The 17,525-nt window shown below is 43.4% G+C and overlaps 2 protein-coding genes across 9 annotated transcripts; both read left to right on the top strand.

The window, feature by feature from the left end:
• The first annotated feature begins 1,173 nt into the window (after nt 1-1,173).
• Nucleotides 1,174-3,125, top strand: LOC120904215 (liprin-alpha-2-like). Of its 6 annotated transcripts, XM_040314038.1 has the most exons (7): nt 1,174-1,314; nt 1,373-1,432; nt 1,512-1,749; nt 1,815-1,900; nt 2,007-2,369; nt 2,447-2,530; nt 2,579-3,125. In XM_040314038.1, exons 2-7 carry the CDS (start codon nt 1,406-1,408, stop codon nt 3,029-3,031), a joined length of 1,251 nt encoding a protein of 416 aa, XP_040169972.1. In that variant the 5' UTR covers nt 1,174-1,314; nt 1,373-1,405; the 3' UTR covers nt 3,032-3,125. The 6 variants fall into 6 exon arrangements, with proteins under 6 accessions (XP_040169972.1, XP_040169973.1, XP_040169975.1 ...); XM_040314039.1 differs by having other exon boundaries at nt 1,174-1,432; nt 2,594-3,125; XM_040314041.1 differs by having other exon boundaries at nt 1,174-1,432; nt 1,516-1,749.
• A 1,566-nt stretch (nt 3,126-4,691) lies between these two features.
• On the top strand, nt 4,692-17,248 carry LOC120899888 (probable ubiquitin carboxyl-terminal hydrolase FAF). Of its 3 annotated transcripts, none has more exons than XM_040306213.1 (17): nt 4,692-4,814; nt 5,736-5,965; nt 6,059-6,234; nt 6,354-11,494; nt 11,917-12,345; nt 12,420-12,556; nt 12,661-12,976; nt 13,051-13,204; nt 13,294-13,441; nt 13,514-13,888; nt 13,964-14,087; nt 14,156-14,262; nt 14,341-14,692; nt 14,767-15,029; nt 15,110-15,339; nt 15,420-15,769; nt 15,852-17,248. In XM_040306213.1, the coding sequence occupies exons 2-17, from the start codon at nt 5,841-5,843 to the stop codon at nt 16,410-16,412; spliced, it is 8,988 nt and encodes a 2,995-aa protein (XP_040162147.1). In that variant the 5' UTR covers nt 4,692-4,814; nt 5,736-5,840; the 3' UTR covers nt 16,413-17,248. The 3 variants fall into 3 exon arrangements, with proteins under 3 accessions (XP_040162147.1, XP_040162149.1, XP_040162148.1); XM_040306215.1 differs by lacking the exon at nt 4,692-4,814 and adding an exon at nt 4,847-5,104; XM_040306214.1 differs by lacking the exon at nt 4,692-4,814 and adding an exon at nt 4,847-5,078.
• Nucleotides 17,249-17,525: the final 277 nt, after the last annotated feature.

Below are 17,525 nucleotides of genomic sequence, written 5' to 3' on the forward strand. Positions count from 1 at the left end.
CAGAAGCAAGTGAGATTTGGATAATGGTCGATGGTGTTGATACCCACGTATCTGACCACACGAACAATCTTATAGAATTTTGCTCGTGTTGTTACGCCTGGTAACAATCCGTTTATTTTCGGTAGCTTTGCAGACTTTCTTGCAACTGGCACTCGCATATAGGGTTTTGCCTGCACAGTTAAAAAAATAGTCTTTATTCTTTCGCATTACTTTTGCTACTGTCCCTTTGGCGATGGCGGGATTTAACTCGATCAGCTGATCTCCTTGACCTTGTTGGCCCTAAAGTTGACCGTAGATGAACTGTCTCCTAATTGGCCCTAATGTTGGAGATCTAGCTGTCTCGTATTTTCGTCCTTGTCTGTATGTTAGAGCGCCATCTGAGGGATTTATTGCGACTTATTCGAGCTATTATCAAGATAGCTCGATATATGTCAACATTCGCCTGACAGATCTCGCACGAGGTCGATATCGTGCCAACAGCTCTCAAAACAAGAAGGCTATAAAGGTCTGTAAGCGATCAGAGTTCCATCTGGCGCGCACACCTAGAACTACAGACCAAAAATGTGCAACGGGCTAGTTACGCTGGGACTAGTTACGCAGGGACTACACACAAAGCTAGAGCAGGACAAACAGTGGTAGTATGCTTCACCGCAACTATAAACACGGTGGCATGCTCCATACACGCTCTCTCCCGTCCTAAACGTTTCAACACCGACACGCGCATATCCGTCCGTTTCCGCTTAACCAATACATTCTCTTCTCCAACAACTCTGGACCAAGCAAGCACTACTTTCGCGTCTCTCCCGAGTTACCGTTCCGTGGCTTAAAAAATACGAATAAATCTAACATATTGTGAAAACGTAGTTCGCAAAGCGTGTTACGTGTTTATTTAAAAAGTAGGGACCACATTTGTGGCGTCCTTAAAGGTTGATTAGATGAAACTTGTCGAAACACATGGTAAGAAAGGACAGCAATATAACGATGAGTTATAATACGCCATCTATTGAGCAAACCAGTGAAGCTATGAAGCTTCGTTTTTTTTTCAAGAAATATTCGATTTTCCTGTCAGATGCAGCGATATTCGAATGTCAAAAACCCTCCCCGGTATGTTGTACGGGAACGCGAATGACAGAAGAAAGACGCAGAAGAAAACAAAACAAATCGGTGGACAGGGTTTGGCGAACAGCACCGATCAAGGAAGTATTGGTTACGCGCTTCTCACGCGAAAACAAAGTGTATCCATATGGATTTCGATGACGCTATTGACTGAAATCATCAAATACAGCTAAACTATTCTTTAATAGTGACAAAAAAGTAATAGATCGTGTTCGTGAGCTTCCAAAGCAGTAAATAATTATAATAATAATAATAGATTTAGTTCAGCCCTCGTGTTCTCTGGCGTAAGATGGAGCGAACGCGAAGGCCGAGAAATGTAAACATGTACTTTTTGTTAGCTAACAATGCGGTTTCTTCTAACAATGGATGTTTGGTTTTTTATTTGTGCTTTTCAGCCAGTCCAAGATCAGTACACGATTTTACGCTTAATAAACCAAGTAAAGCGACATTCCTGCATATGGGACGAAGCTGATTCCAACTATCGCAATTCAATCGCGAGGACGGAGGCTTGGAATGCTATAGCCAAACAAACCGGGATATTCGTCCCTATTCTTATGCGAAAGTGGCGAAGCTTGACTTGTTCGTATCGCAGAATTAAAGCCGAACTGATTAAAAAACAGGAACAACATCCCGGTAACGGCAATATTATGCTAGGCCAATGGGCGAGTAGAGAAGATTGATAAAATCCTTCTTTTTAGGCAAGAGCTTGAAATCATCCTGGTTCGCATATAATGCGATGGAGTTTTTGGAAAATATGCAAAGGGGCCACCGCAAAAGGGGAACGGTATGTGTAGTTCGTAGGATAAGCTACATGCAATAACAGTTATGGTGTGATGGATACTAATAACCATTAATCAATAATAATGATTCCTATTGCCATTGATCAATAGCTCAAATATTTACTTGCGGGAACAGCAGACCATTGCAGCGCTTCAAATGACAGCCAAATAGATGACTTTATCGATCAGGAAGAAGAGCACTTAGAAGAGATGGAAGAAATTTTTGAAATTGAACCAGAAGCCCAATCGCCGGCAACAGATACCGAGTGCAATGAACATGATGCAGAGCTGAACGAAAACAATCCAGCCACGAGTTGGATCCAGCCACAACCAGATACTGGAGATGAATATCAAGAAGATAATGAATTATCATTTGAAAAACGTTATCTTAACGAACAACGAAAATCGGTTCTACTATATGAGCTGAATGAAAAGCTCGAGAAGGATTTAGCTGAACAGAAAGCTAAGGTTGAGGTAGTAGTGTAACATTAGTGTCTGATTAATCAACCGTTAACTCCATAGTCATGAACATGTATTCGATTTATTTAAAGGTACAACATTTGAAGATAGAACGCTTAGAGCAGAAATTGAAAGATACAGAACAAAAACTGGCCAGCTTCACAGAAAAACGACAAGTACATTTGAAAGAATTGGCTATTTCATACTTATAAAAAATTAACTAGTGTTTTCTCTTGCAGGAAGATGACGACGAAATAACCTCGACTGGAGGGGCATATCCCAAAACTGCAGAAGTTTCCGGTGTATTAGGATGTCGCGAAAGTGTAACAGTACCTGCCACTCTGTCCGTTTCAAGTTCTCCAAATCGATGTGTAGAAGAGCAAACTGATCCGTTGTGCAGCGCGCTAGGTCCGAATCAATTGAGTGGCACTGTTTACGCGGGGAGAAGTATGAAAGTTTCTCAATTAATTACAAATTCGTTGAAAAGATTGCAAACTTCGGTTCAGCAACTGGCCAACAAAACTACGCGCCGTTATAGTGGCTTTGGAGATTTTATGGTCAGTGAACTGAATGAGATGGATGAGGCGACAAGCTTAAGATTGATAAATGAAATGACATCGTTGCTAAAAACGGCATCCGATGGTGTCGTTCGCAAGAACAAAAACGTAAACGAATAAAGATGGCAAAACTAAAGTTACAGCACACGTAACTTTATAAAGCAGGTAGCAGTTACTCGTTTGGCGAACATCCAACGTGTGCGATTTCTCCGTATTTCAGTATTTTTTACTCAAACCTGTCGCAAAAGAAAATAGAGTAAGTAGATATAAACACATGTTGTGAATATATTGCATACTCTTCCTCATCATGTAATAATAAAGTTCAATAAATTTGATATACGGTGCGATCATCCGTTCGATAATCCAAAAATCTTTTCGACAGCTTCCGATACTCGCCACTAGATGGCGTTAGTGAGTCCAGTTGGACTAGCCCAGTGGTCGGCAATCTTTGCGGTAGAAAAACCAATTTTATTCAAAATGAAGTCAAGAGCCAAATCAACCATACAAAATGTGAGAGTTCTATAAAATATATGACAGGAAAAGATCCATCACTAAAGCAAGGATTTGCTTGTGGCTCGTGATCCGTGATTGCTGATCACCCAAGCGCTTAAACGACTGGAAAATCGAATATCCATACAAAAAAAAAACAAAAGCTCCATAGCTTCATTATATTGCTTCAACTCATCATTATATTGCTGTCCTTTTCTTGCAATGTGTTTCGCCAAGTTTCTTCTAATTATGACCTATATAGCGTTCTAATTTTCAAAAGCAAAAATCTAAATGAAAGGTCGTGTGGTCAGATACGTGAGTATCAACACAAACGAGCATTACTCAAATCTTACTTGCTTCAGTGCTGGTAATTAACATTGGAGTTTTTTGTAGTATTTAAACTCCTTATTATGTTGGTCATGTAGGAACAATATTCCCAAGTGCCACAAATCCACTAAACGACCACTAAACGGCTTCTAAACGACTCAAGCTCTCTACCTAAACGGAATGTAGAAAGACTTCGTTTAGCAGACGGCAAACGACTCATGCATTCTAAAAATAGCAAAAAAGCTGGTGGCGCTATTTGTTGGTGGGATTCCCCAACCAGTAGAGCTTCCTCGCTTGGAGGAGAGCTTTCTCATTTCCTTTGTACGGTACTGTTGTATGGCTTCGCATTGAAGTTATGCATCGCTAGAACTAGAACGGCGATACGATTTTTAAATACTAAACTCCAAAGGAAACCACCAGCACTGAAGCAAGTGAGATTTGAGTAATGGTCGTTGGTGTTGATACCCATGTATCTGACCACACGACCATTCTTAAAGATTTTTGCTCAGAAAGTTAGAAGGCTATATAGGTCATAAGATGAAACTTGTCGAAACACATTGCAAGAAAAGGATAGCAATATAATGATGAGTTGTAATACGCCATCTATTGATCAAACCAATGAAGCTGTGGAGCTTTCATTTTTTTCTATGGATATTCAATTTTCCAGTCGTTTAAGCTTAATCTGTTGCGCTTGGGTTAAATTATTTTTTATAATGGTTAAACTATGCAAAGCATCAAGATAATCGCAATATGAACCGAAATAGCGTTTGACAGCAGCGTCCGATAAAATCGCATCGGATCAGCGTCACCGCGGCTTTAACAATGCGTGTTGCATTAAAAGTTCTGCTCTGTTCAGAGTTCTACGGTTTCCAAGTGTATAGGTACCGTAAGCCAATGCTTTTACAATAAAATAATTGTTAATTGGGCATCCCTTGACATCGGTAAGTGACGTTTGGGCTACAACCCTGGCAGACAGTTGTTGTCATTTTTCTTCAATAGTTTTTGTGAATCTTCAAAGGAAAAAATCTACTTTTTGGAGGCTCCGTCAACGAAGAGCTAGAAGGAATTTTCCAGATGAGATATCTTGGTGCGTTACCAAAATGGCTTAGGAATTTCTAATCTGAAAGCAATCATTATCGTTGTCGTTACCGGGAGCTGCTGTGATTGTGAATTTCCAGGGTTAGGGGAAGAAGAGAAAAATATGAATTTTCTGTCGGCCATTTTGGCCGGTATTGGTTTTCGGTGTTGCAAATAGAGTAAAGAGAACGGAAGACAGAAAGAGAGACATTGTGCGAACAAAAATTACAGGAGAAGAACATTGGCGAAATTGGTTCGACTGAAAATCGTCCAGGTACCGGGGCCGAAAGGGAATGATAAGTCCGTAAAATTGTAACTTTCCTAATTGATAATAAGTAGATGTGTTGGTGTGTTCGGTGCGTAGGATTGTGGTGCAGCTTCGACCAAAAGGAGTGCAGAAGGCGTATCTGATATTTTTTGTTGCCGAAAGGACCCATAAGTTCTTATCGATTTTCTTTGCGTATTACTTATTACCTAGTTATTTGTGCACGGCCCAGTTCGAGAGATATGCATTGTGTTTGACTCTGTGGCAGAGGAAAATGTTTGGTATAAGAAAACTGTACTGATGGTTGATAATTTTTTAAAGTTTTTGGGAGTAAATGTGTACGAAGAGCACGTAGAACACGGTGTGTTCATGGCCAATGGTGGTAGTTAATGCGTAACATTTCAACAGAAATAGTTTAGAATAGTGCATTAATACGCAATGACAACATATACGAGACATTTTCTTATTGTTTTTATTATAAGATTATTGCGGTTTGCGCAAATTTAGGTGAATTGTGTTGGGTGTGTTGATTTAAAGATTATAGTGTAAAGCGATAAATAAGGACACAGCAGACGAAATAGGATCCGCGAGTGTGTGTGTGTGTGTGTGTGTGTGTGTGATAATAATTCTGTAACCCTCGATCATTTTTTTTATGCTTCTACACAGAATAACATCTAAAACTGCCATCTAACATCAGACTAGTGAGTCGTTTCGATACAAAAAAAACGATACATTTACGAGCAGGCGACTGGGACGTGTCTCGTTGTTGCTATGACATACGACACCGTCAGCCAGTCCATGGAACGTACCAATGGGAAAGCGATGGAACAACGAGATACTGGGACGGTGGCGACGGTGAACGAACATCAGATCGGCCATAACACAGTGGAAAATGCGTGAGTGTCAGCGAGAGGTGCCTGTTGCGATTGACAGCGTCACAGTCTAATCGGTGCAACTTCTTTGTTCTTGAAAATGGTTTTTAATTGCAGCCACAACAGCACTACTAGCGGTGGTAACAACACAGCGGCACTGCTTAGCAGTTTTCCTGTGGATAAGCTTGCCTCCCTGAATGCAAAAATTTCAAATTCAAGATGGGTGGTCCCGGTGCTGCCTTCACAGGAGTTGGACTGCTTGCTGGACGCGGCGATCCAGCTTTCCACCCTTGGTAAGTTACGATTAGAAGTCAAATCAAGCTTTAAAATGAATCAATTTCCCTACATGGCCTGAAAATAATGTGCGTTTGTATCTGTGTGTATGTCTGTTTCTTTTGTGTGCATTTTAAAGGTATCGATGGCGATTGCGAATCGTGCGTGCGTTTTTATCAGAACGAGTTGGCCACTTCGTTTATCAACATCCTGACTGACGAGGCAGTTATGTCGTGGAAGAATAACATTCACGTGTGCATTTTTAAGTCGTGCTGCAAATTTTTGCTCCTAGCCTCTCTGCATATGGAGCGCGATAATCAGTCGTTGCTGGAACTGTTGGCCATCGTGTTCGATCCGGAGAACAAGTTCCACATGCACAACATTGCACGGCAGCCGGAAAATATAAATACGCCACCCCCACCGCCACCACCACCGGCGCCACCAGCTACGTCGCTAGCCAATCCAGCCACATCGTCTTCTTCGTCCTCGTCGTCGTCATCATCCTCGTCGCTTCCCGATAGCACCGAGAGCAGCACCAGCAGCACCAACGCACCGGGCGTAGCGACAAAGCAGGCGCCGGACGAGGTTACCGCGAGCTTTGCGAAGCCTCCTGTGGAAACCAAAAATCCCCGTGGATGGTTACTCAACTTTATCAACCAGTTTGGCGTTTACAATGGCTTCGAAAATTTTCTCAAACGCATGACGGTCGCAATAGAACAACATCAGCGAGTGAGTGCTAGTGAAGAGAAGACAGAGGGCGGGCGTGGTGGTGGTGGGGAAAAGTGTGATGGAAAGATTTCACTTCAGCTCCTGTACGCGTTGCTACGTCCATTTGGGCTGTGCGCGGAGTATCTTACGGTCGATACAATCGAGCGATACCTCTTGCCTGGATGTCGGTTCGTGTTAACAGTGCTGGAGAGTCTCTCCGATGTTGAGCTAAAGCGGGAGGTAGTGTTTGAAGGGAAAAACGATTTTATCACCGGTATCGTAAAGTTTGCTCGTGCCTTGTTAACGCGTGTGCCCGGGCAGGAGAGTCTGTTAAATGAGTTGGAAATGGCCCGCCTGAAGATCATCCTGCGCGTACTGCAGATATCGAGTTTTAATGGTAAAATGAATGCACTGAATGAAATCAACCGTGTGCTGAGCTATGTTTCGATCTACCCGAACCGGGGTCTAATTGCGGAAGAGGAAGGTGATTTTCTGAGTGCAAACCGGATGGCAATGTGGATACGGAACAATCGTGTGTTAACAATAGTGCTGAGGGACTCGCTGCACCAGTCGCAGTACGTGGAAAAGCTGGAGAAAATTTTGCGATTTTTGATCAAGGAAAAGGCGCTAACGTTCGACGATCTGGATGCAGTGTGGAATGCACAGGAGGGCAAACATGAGGCGATTGCCAAAAACGTACACGATCTGCTCGCTAAACTTGCTTGGGATTTCAGTGCCGATCAGTTGGATTATCTTTTTCGGTGCTTTCAGACCAGCATGCAGAAGTCGGCCAGTCGCAAGCAGCGCGAACGTTTGCTGGAACTGAACCGCCGACTGGCAGAGGACGACAAGAACGGAATGATGGCGCAGAAGGTGCTGAATATGTTTTGGAATCTAGCCCATAGCTCCGATACGCCACTGGAAGTGCTCGAGCAGGCGCTTCAATCACACGTCAAAATCCTCGACTACAGCTGCTCTCAGGAACGAGATGCACAGAAGAGTATCTGGTTGGTGAAGTGCGTGGAGGAGCTGAAAGGGCGCGACGAGTGGGTGCTACCGGCGTTGCGGCTGATCCGGGACATTTGCTCGCTGTACGATACCACCCCAAACCATACGCCTCGAATACAGCATACAATGAATCGGCAGAAAATCATTGATCAACTACAAAACGATCATAAGCTAGTTATTCTTGTGACGAACAGCTTGACATGTTACATGAATCGTGTCCGGGCGCTGGTGGCGGCTGATCCTTCGCTAAAACCGGCAAAGTTAAGACTCGATAATCGGTACCCGCACCCGCAGCAGATTCAGGAGCGGTTAGACTTTTTGAAATTCCTACTGAAGGATGGCCACCTGTGGTTGTGTGCCGATCAGGCGAAACAGATATGGAACTCGCTTGCAGTGAACGCCGCATTTGAGAGCGATCGGGAGGAATGCTTTCGGTGGTTTAGCAAGCTGATGGGCGAAAATCCAGACCTGGATCCGGGAATCAATCGGGATTTCTTCGAAAACAATCTGCTAAAGCTGGATCCGATTTTGCTGAGCGAAAATGGAATACGCTGTTTCGAGCGTTTCTTCCGCGCTGTGAATACGAAAGAGGAACGAATCGTGTCGGCAAAGCACCATCATCGCAACGCGTATGTACTGTACAACAATGGCGAGGATCTAATCGGGAAGGATTATTTGTGGCGTGTGATCACTGCTGGACAGGAACCGATAGCGCACCGAGCGATCAACATTTTGAACGAGATGATGACAGTGGGCCCTAGGCAGTTATCTGAGATGAAAGCTTATCACGAGTCCTTCATCGAAGAGTGCTGCGAAAAGCTACGGGCCATGTTCCAGAATATGGAGATGCTTTTGCGAGAATTTCCTTCGCCCAAACCAGTGTCGAAGAAGGGCAATGAAAAGGAGTCATCGGTTGCACCGCCTGCTACGGGCGGGTCAAAAGAATCCGGCTCGGAACGGACAGGTGATGATGATGGTGCGGGAGGAATCAACGGTGATGTCGAGCGGAAAAAGCTGCTTCTCGTTGATCAAATGTGTCGCATGATACGAACGCTCCAAGAATACATCCGCGAGTGCGATCGAAAGTATCCTGGTGATAGATTCGCGCTTCCGCTGTGTCACGCCGTCCGTGGAAGACAGGTTGAGCTGATAGTTAAATTTCAAACACCCGGTCGACAGCTTGACGACATAGAGCTGCTCAGTCACAGCAATGAGACGATGCATTCTTTTAAGCGTAATCTCCTCAGGCGCATTAAGGTGTTGAAAGCAAACGAGATTCGCGTCGATTTGTACGATAATGGAACGAATGAGTTGATAATGGTACCGGACGATCAACAGACGCTAGCATTTTATGGCATACGGGACAAGATGTCGCTGATAGCAAAGTTGACTCCTGTTTCGTCTGGTTTAATGGCCGCCGGTTCACCGGACAGCTCGAGCGAGAGTAGCTCCGGCTCGCCGCCACGGAATTATGTCGACCCAATCAAGCAAACTTACCATCATCAACAACAACACGGCCATCATTTTCCTCATCCGCAGCAGACGATGATGCATCATCATCCAAGCTATGCGCACAGTCAGCACCAAACCGTAGTACCAGCGCAGGTGTATCAACAGAACCATGCACGACAATTTCTCCAGTCAGCCTCAGAATCCGAGGATACTTTGCCCGGTGTCGTGATTGCGCAAAAACCTCAGTACACACAATTCTTCCTGCAGGTTTATCAGCTGGCTAATGCATTAGAACATGATCGCTTGCGCGATGGAGTACGTTCGTTGTTGCACCTGTTGCCGCTCGATCGAATGACTGTAAACAACCTCTATGAAGTGTTCAACACTGCTCAAGGGGCTATTGAAGATGCACGAAAGGTAGCCATGGAAGCATATATGGCAGCTCGTGAGTCCGGACGGGAGACAGACGCAACCGGCACTAGTGGCGCGGCACTCGAGAAACAAGCTGAATTAAAGGCTGTGATGGAAGCGGCAGAAACGGAATCGTTGGAAACGTTCAAATCGTTATTTCTCACACTACCGCCAGTTCGAATTTTGTACAACTTGGAAGTGCTGGAAGCAATGTTGCTTCCCGCTAGCATTAATCCCATGTCAACATCCCTGCATCCTAACAGCATTATCCCGGCAAGTAATAGCACCGTGAAGGATGTAGGTGGAATGGGCAACGATCTGACGATTGGAGACAATGTAACGTCATTGGAGGCTGTGCTGGAGTTTCAATACGCGTGGTTTAGTTGTGGAGCAGCTGATTTCATCGTAGGATTGCTTTCAGAGGAAAATTTTCTGGCTGGCTCGGATAGACATACCAAACGGGCAAGCTATCGGTGTATTATGCGATTGGTAAAATTTTACTTCTTCACCGTTGGGTACCTGGTGCCGCCGCCCACTTTCTACGATCAAATGCGTCAGTATGAGCAGTTTCAAGCGCAGCTGCGACGGTACACACCATTGCACAATATTCTACGCGGTGGGTTGCGATGCGAGAACACGTTGAATGGCTTCGCGAAGCGACTAGCATCGTACATTTTGCAGTTGGAAATGCGTCCTGGTATGGTTGAGGGCCAAGACCTGGTCGCTTCGCTGTACCGAGGTGAATGGACTTTTCCAAAAGTACGTACGATTAAAGCAATCATGGAGGTAGCGTTACGTGTGTCCAAAGATTGGGAGCCTGTGTCGTGGGACTCTTTAAAGGAACGCGTGTTTGCCTCCCGCTACGCTGCCACCGATAGTGTAGGAGCAACTGATGCAAGCGCGAACGATATTGCTGATGGCGAGTGTAAGGACCCATCGTGCGACAATACGACCGAAGAGGTGAGCGACACAAGCAAGCGCCGATATAGCACGAGCAGCATTGGAAGTAACTGTAGTAGCGGAAGTGACAGCAGCTCCAGCAGCTGTTGCAACAGCAGTAGCAGTAATTCCGCGGGAGTCGGTGCTTCCCTCCAGCAACACCAGCAGCAGCGATCGCATCAACAACAGCATCACCACGGTGACCGTGATCTACAGTTGGTTGGCATAGTAGACCGAAGTCTGGACTATGAGGTGCTTCACATTGCTCTGGAAGTGATGGGACTCTCGCTAGCGCTACATTCGGACGCAGTGAAAGCGCTGAATAAGGAGGATGGGTTGTGGGATAGTTTTCTGGGTTCATTGCTGTTGGTAAATCCGTCCGACAAAATGCGAACGTTAGCGCGAGAACAGTTGCTGTCTATGCTAACGGGTGAAGTATCGGAAGAGCTGGTGCAAACAATCGTGTGTGTACTGTACAATATCTGGCGGAAGGTGAATCATCGTACGGAAACGTGCGCCGATTATCTGCAACTATTTGCGCAGCTGCTGCAGTCCAAGGAACGAAATGATTCAACACCTATCGATACTGAGGAGCTGCTGCAGACGGAAATTAAGTGGCTGTACTGGGTGCGTGACAATGTGGCCGAACATGGAAAAACGCTCGTGCAGGAAGAGATCTTGGAAGGGCATCTGTATCTCACCAGAGCGCTCGTCTTTCATATGAAATCAACTGAGAAACGTCGCTTAAATACATTATTGGTGGTAAGTAGAAAACATTAATATCTTTATGCTTTATAAAACCATTAGTCAATGGCTAACGATAGTCAGCTAAGCCATTTATAGCCAAGTAGTATGACATTAAGGCTTTGACAGTTGTGGCGCCAGAACAAAAAGAAAAAAAAAGAAAGATAACGCTTGATATACATTCGTGCGCCTTTCAATTTGCATCCCGCAACTCATTCTTAAAATTACAATTACAGTCATTATTAATTTGTATGTCCGTGCACATTGATTCAAGCTACAATTTGCGACAGTACCGAACTTATCAAAGATCCAGTTTATAGATACATAATTGTCTCATTCATTCGTGGATGTATTTGTATAGAAATATATCTTTATATTTTTTACTATATCGTCAGATTTTGGAAGTAAATGAAATAATTTTTGTGTGCTCTACATTTCAGGATCTGGCAAAAGAGTTTGTCTTCAATGCGTCATTCCAGTACATATATTATAGACACCGTCAGGAGATCCATTTTCAGCAGCCCCCACCGGTGTGTCGCACTTCAAGGACTATTTCTGCTGCAATGGATTTAATTGTAGCTCTCAGCCATAATTCAATTGAACTCACCACAACAATCACATTGATGCTGAATGATATGTTCTTCGAAGACATTGAACCTGTTCGCGAGTGGGAATATCTGCCACCTGATGCTCCTCGTGCATTTCATGGGTTTTGTGGATTAAAAAATGCCGGAGCAACGTGTTACATGAATTCGGTTCTACAGCAACTGTACATGGTCCCCGCCCTGAGAAATGGTATCGTCCGATTTCACCAGGCTGTCATTGATCATAAGGAAGATTTCAATGAGGATCCAGACGGTCAATCTTTGGTAGGTTTCTAGAAGGTTGGGTAACGAATTGATAGAGAAAGTACAGTAATATCTGATATGCTTCTCTTTTTCAGCTTGGCTTTCAAAAGGACGACGATGGAGGAAAGAACTATCACATAGGGATACTGAAGTATGTGATGGTAATATTTTGCTATCTTGGTCATAGCGCATTGCAGTATTACGTACCTCGGGGATTGTGGAGACATTTTAAGTGAGTTTACATTCAACTTTGATAACGTTTCATGAAAACGATAGCGTTCCTGAAACGGAGGGTTGACTTGATGTTGCTTAATGTTTGCCCTTTTCTTTTTTCAGGTTGCAAGGGGAACCAGTCAATCTACGCGAACAGCAGGATGCGGTAGAATTTTTTATGTCACTTTTTGAAAGCATTGACGAAGGTCTGAAAGCCCTGAACTGCGAACAGCTAATGTCGGCAACACTGGGCGGATGTTTTAGCGATCAGAAGATATGCCAAGACTGTCCGCACCGGTATAGCAAGGACGAACCATTTAGTGTACTTAGTGTTGATATTAGAAACCATAGCTCGCTAACGGATTCACTGGAGCAGTATGTTCGTGGTGAAATACTAGAAGGTGCCGATGCGTACCACTGTGATAAATGTGATGAAAAGGTATGTGCTTGTCAAATTGGCGTGTACGTGATATCGTTGAAATAGATGAGTAATAAATATTTCTTTTATCGTAGGTCGTTACGGTGAAACGGCTATGCGTTAGCAAACTGCCGCCCGTATTAGCAATACAGCTGAAGCGTTTCGAATATGATTATGAACGGGTGTGCGCAATCAAATATAATGATTATTTTGAATTTCCTCGCGTGCTGGACATGGAACCGTATACAGGTATTTTGAATGGTTTTCAAAGCTTGTCTTGATGATCTCGTATTGTGATGTGTTGGTTTAATTCTTTTATGTTCAATATTTGTTTGCAGTATCTGGTCTGGCAAAATTAGAAGGTGAGGTTATCAACGTTGAGCCAAAGCAAGAGGATCAAGGATCTACGCGCTACCAACTGACCGGAATAGTGGTTCACAGTGGCCAAGCATCCGGTGGCCATTATTATAGCTACATTCTGCACAAGTGCGTAATTCCGACAGGTTGGCATAAGCAAGTGAAGCAGCTATTAATGTACTATGTTTTATTTTTGTGCAGGAATTACGCCACTGGGCAAAAAAAGTGGTACAAGTTCGATGACGGCGAGGTCACGGAATGCAAGATGGACGATGACGAAGAGATGAAAACGCAGTGCTTTGGTGGCGACTATATGGGCGAGGTGTATGACAACAATCTGAAGCGCATGCAGTACCGCAGACAAAAACGATGGTGGAATGCATACATGCTGTTCTACACGCGCAATGATGTGTACTATGCAAAACCACCCAAGAACGCGTTCTGGTGGCGACTGAACAGTGGTCCACAATCGTTACAAAATAGAGCCCAAGCCAAGTCTAACATCGAAAGCTTATCGTTGGCGCAAAGTGAACACTACTATTTCAACATGGAACCAAACGTGGAACGTTGCATACGGTTCGTTTAGACACTGTTGTGTTATTGTATGCTATGGCAAAAATGGGGCTAATTATCTTTGTCTCCTGTTTTTAGAATTCAAAATATTCGATTTTTACACTCAAGAATGCTGTTTTCAACTGAATTTTTCACCTTCATGAAAAAATTGACAGAATTTCCGATTAAACCAAAGAATAAGGTTCCAGTTTGGTTGCTTCTGGTGAGTAGATGGTTTTAAGCCATTTTTAGTTGAACAGCATAATTAAATTGCCCTTTCATTCAACACAGAAAGGACTAGAGGATGTTTGCTTACATAAGGTCCAGTTAGCAGCGAAGTTTTTGTTCCACACCGGCTTCAAAACAAAGAAAACAATTCGAGGGCAAGTGATGGATTGGTAAGCAAAAAGAAAAAAAAGCCAGATAGAGCAATGTAACGGCAATGATATGATAAATTTGGTTATCTTACATTGTAGGTATGAAATTTTCCGTGTTCAGCTAGAAGGATTCGTTTTCATCCGGAGATGGTTTGCCGAAAATGTGCTGTTAGACTCACCTGGCCGTTTGTGTGAATATTTGCTGGCGGCTCCTTTGCCAGAAATTCGTTCCTGCTTTGCGAAGCTTATTGTATCGTTTTGTCATTACTCGGCCGAGGATGAACCGGTGGCATGTTTTGAGGGCAGCAATCTGTGTGAGCAAGTGTTAATAGCGGTTCTAGGACTGTTAAAATCGGACGTTCCAGAGCATGGCAAAAGTTTGCCGCACTATTTCAGTTTGTTCTCGATGTACGCTGGACTGGGGTACAGAGAAGAATGCCAGTTGATCAAGGTGAGTGTAAGGGGAGGGGAGCAAGTTTACTGGTGTAGATTTAATTGCCATGTTGCCATTTGCATTTTTTTCAGTTAAACGTGCCCGTGCTTTTCATGAGAGTGGCGGTGGACGATGGCACTGGGCAGACGATCAAGTACCAGTATCCGGATCTGAGTAAACTGCACCATGTCGTGTCGCATTTGATTCGATCAATGGATGTATCGATGCGTTGTAGAAGTGCTATTAGTGGATCCGCCGTACTGCCAAATAAGTACATAAACGACCATATAACTCGGAAAAACGCATTGATTCCTATGTCAGAAGAATGCACCGATTATCTGTATAATCGAAATGGGTATGTAGGACAAATAACAACCCTACGGGCGTGTATCATTTGAAAGCCGAATTTGTTTTCTAATTGATTGTTTTATTTAGGTACATTAAACGCTTGCTAGAGGATGTGCACGTTGGAGAGGAAGGGTTTAAGCTGCTGCAATATTGCTGCTGGGAAAATCCACACTTTTCCGGTATAATTCTAATGGAACTGCTTTTCCAGTGTGATTATGTGTACTGGCATGACATGAAACATTATACGGATTTGTTGTTGCACATTTTACTGATCGAAGACTCTTGGCAGGGTCATCGCATAATGAATGCATTGCTGGGTAAGAGTTTAAATGCATTACTGAATGTTAGCCTGCAATAATAGGCGTACTTAATTGTGCTCTTTTTACTACACTACTAGGGGTCGGTCATGATAGGGATGGTTTACTGGAGATTATCAGACGCAGCAAGTTGAACTACCAGAAACGTGCCTATCAATGCATCAAATGTATGGTTCATTTGTTTTCGAAGAGTCCAGTGGCATTGAACAAACTGCACACCGACGCTTCCCTTGCAAAGCAGTGGACGGCAGCAATTGAGTGGTTGCAGGAAGAACTGGAGAAACATCGCACCACTGGTAATAGTCAGTATAATTACAATTCTTGGTCCCCGCCTGCCCAAAGCAATGATAATACAAACGGATTTTTGCTGGAAAAATCGCAATCCGTTCGAGACATTCTGCAAATGGCATTTGATCTTTGTCCGGAAGAGGTAAGTCTTTTGAAATGCTAGTTTTAAAAATTGATTGCTAACATTTGCCTTCATCGTTGTTGGTGTTTTTTTTCGCTTGCAGATCCAAGATGCTGAAACAATGGAACATCAGATAATCTGTCAAGAGGCTGGAGGAGCGATTCGGGGAGTCGACGAGACTGGAACCGGACCAATGCAGGGAATTGTCAACGAACCCGAAAAGTCTCAACAAATATCCCCTATTGTATCCGTGATGGGAATATCTGGCGGTACACATCCACCATCTTCAGCTCCCGGCACCGGCGAAGTATTGGGATGCGGCGATGGCCATAACGGCCCAAATACCGATGCTAGTGCAGGGTGTGCTGATCATGGCAAATCAAACATTTCCCCAAGCGTGAAGCAACTAATGAGGGTAATATCTAACATTGATATTAACTCCGATAGCCAATCGGAACAGCAGGCGAAAGTAATCAAATCGGTGTCACCGGGAAGTAATGCTGGCCAACAACAAACGGTACATACGACGCCTGCAGCTGTGGTATCTCCTGCGACGCAAACGACAACCCCAGCCACCACTACACCACAGACAACCTCGCCGAATACTGTGCACAAAAAAGATCGCACAGGCCGCCCCGGTGATGGACAGTCCTGCACCAGTTAGCAAAAGGAGAAATGACACATCTGAAGCATATAATACATAATGCGTAGTGAAACGAACATGGGTTGTACGGTGTGGGGAAATGATAGAAAGCCATAAGCGCAGGATGTGGTGGCTTCATGAATGGGGAGGGGGGAAAATACAGGTTTAAATCCTGATACGCTAAAGGAAATCGACTTATGTAGTTAGTAGTTCTCGTCATTTTGTGCTTGAACTAGTTTAAAAGCAAGGAACTGGTGTTGGAGCGTCGCGTCTGAAGGAACCATTTGTATCTGTTATTAATAATAATAGTGCAGTCAGCTACACTACTGAAAGTAAATAACACAAAACAGTAATTGAAATCAACAGTACTACTAAGCATGATGCAACACCGTACGGAAATACAGAACGCCTCACACAAATAAACAAAACAAATAAACTCGTTAGCCTAAACGATTGCTGAAAACAACATTTTCCTCTAATGCCATTGAATAGTAGAGAAGCGATTCAAATAGGAAGGAAAGGAAATAAAACATTATCGAATCCACATAAGATCGATCGGCGAGAAGAGTTGGAATGGAGAAGGCAGAAGGAAAAGTAGGAAGTAAGTTTGCTTACTGCCGTTACTAGTCATAATCAATGGCAAAGAAGAGGATATGAGAAGTAGAGCACATACACACTCATTAAAAAAAGAAAGAGAAGAGAAAAAAAAAACTACTGAACGATCTGTGAAAAGAAAAAAATAATGTTCTAATTCATACTCTACAGAATCGCCCCGATACGGAAACACATAATGCATGCTACAATAAAATGTGAAGAAATATAAATATGTTTAAATTATTGGACTACAAAATGATAAATGTGGCGAGTGGGTTTTATTTGTCGATCTGAGAAATTGTTTGCACATAATTTAGAATAGGCATTTTATTTTTTATTTTGAAGTTTAAATAATTCAAAGCTTATTTTGCATAATGACAAACTTTAGTAAAAGAAAATAACACTTGATTGTGGTGAGATTTAAAGAGCATTTGAAAACATTAGAAGCACTGTAAAGTGAATAACATTATAGCATCGTATGGTGACAACCATTTAGTTTTCCATAAATGTACCGATGGGTTATGATTATAACAGTTCGCA

This window comes from Anopheles arabiensis, chromosome 3, assembly GCF_016920715.1.
Source record: "Anopheles arabiensis isolate DONGOLA chromosome 3, AaraD3, whole genome shotgun sequence".
Lineage (NCBI taxonomy): Eukaryota > Metazoa > Arthropoda > Insecta > Diptera > Culicidae > Anopheles > Anopheles arabiensis.

Coding starts and splice junctions, on each gene's coding strand:
- LOC120904215 (XM_040314038.1), top strand. CDS start 1,406: ATGGAGCGAACGCGAAGGCCGAGAAAT. Junction 1,750..1,814: donor AAAACAGGAACAACATCCCG/GTAACGGCAATA, acceptor CCTTCTTTTTAG/GCAAGAGCTTGAAATCATCC. Junction 1,901..2,006: donor GCCACCGCAAAAGGGGAACG/GTATGTGTAGTT, acceptor ATTGATCAATAG/CTCAAATATTTACTTGCGGG.
- LOC120899888 (XM_040306213.1), top strand. CDS start 5,841: ATGACATACGACACCGTCAGCCAGTCCATGGAACGTACCAATGGGAAA. Junction 5,966..6,058: donor CATAACACAGTGGAAAATGC/GTGAGTGTCAGC, acceptor TTTTAATTGCAG/CCACAACAGCACTACTAGCG. Junction 13,442..13,513: donor TATAGCTACATTCTGCACAA/GTGCGTAATTCC, acceptor ATTTTTGTGCAG/GAATTACGCCACTGGGCAAA.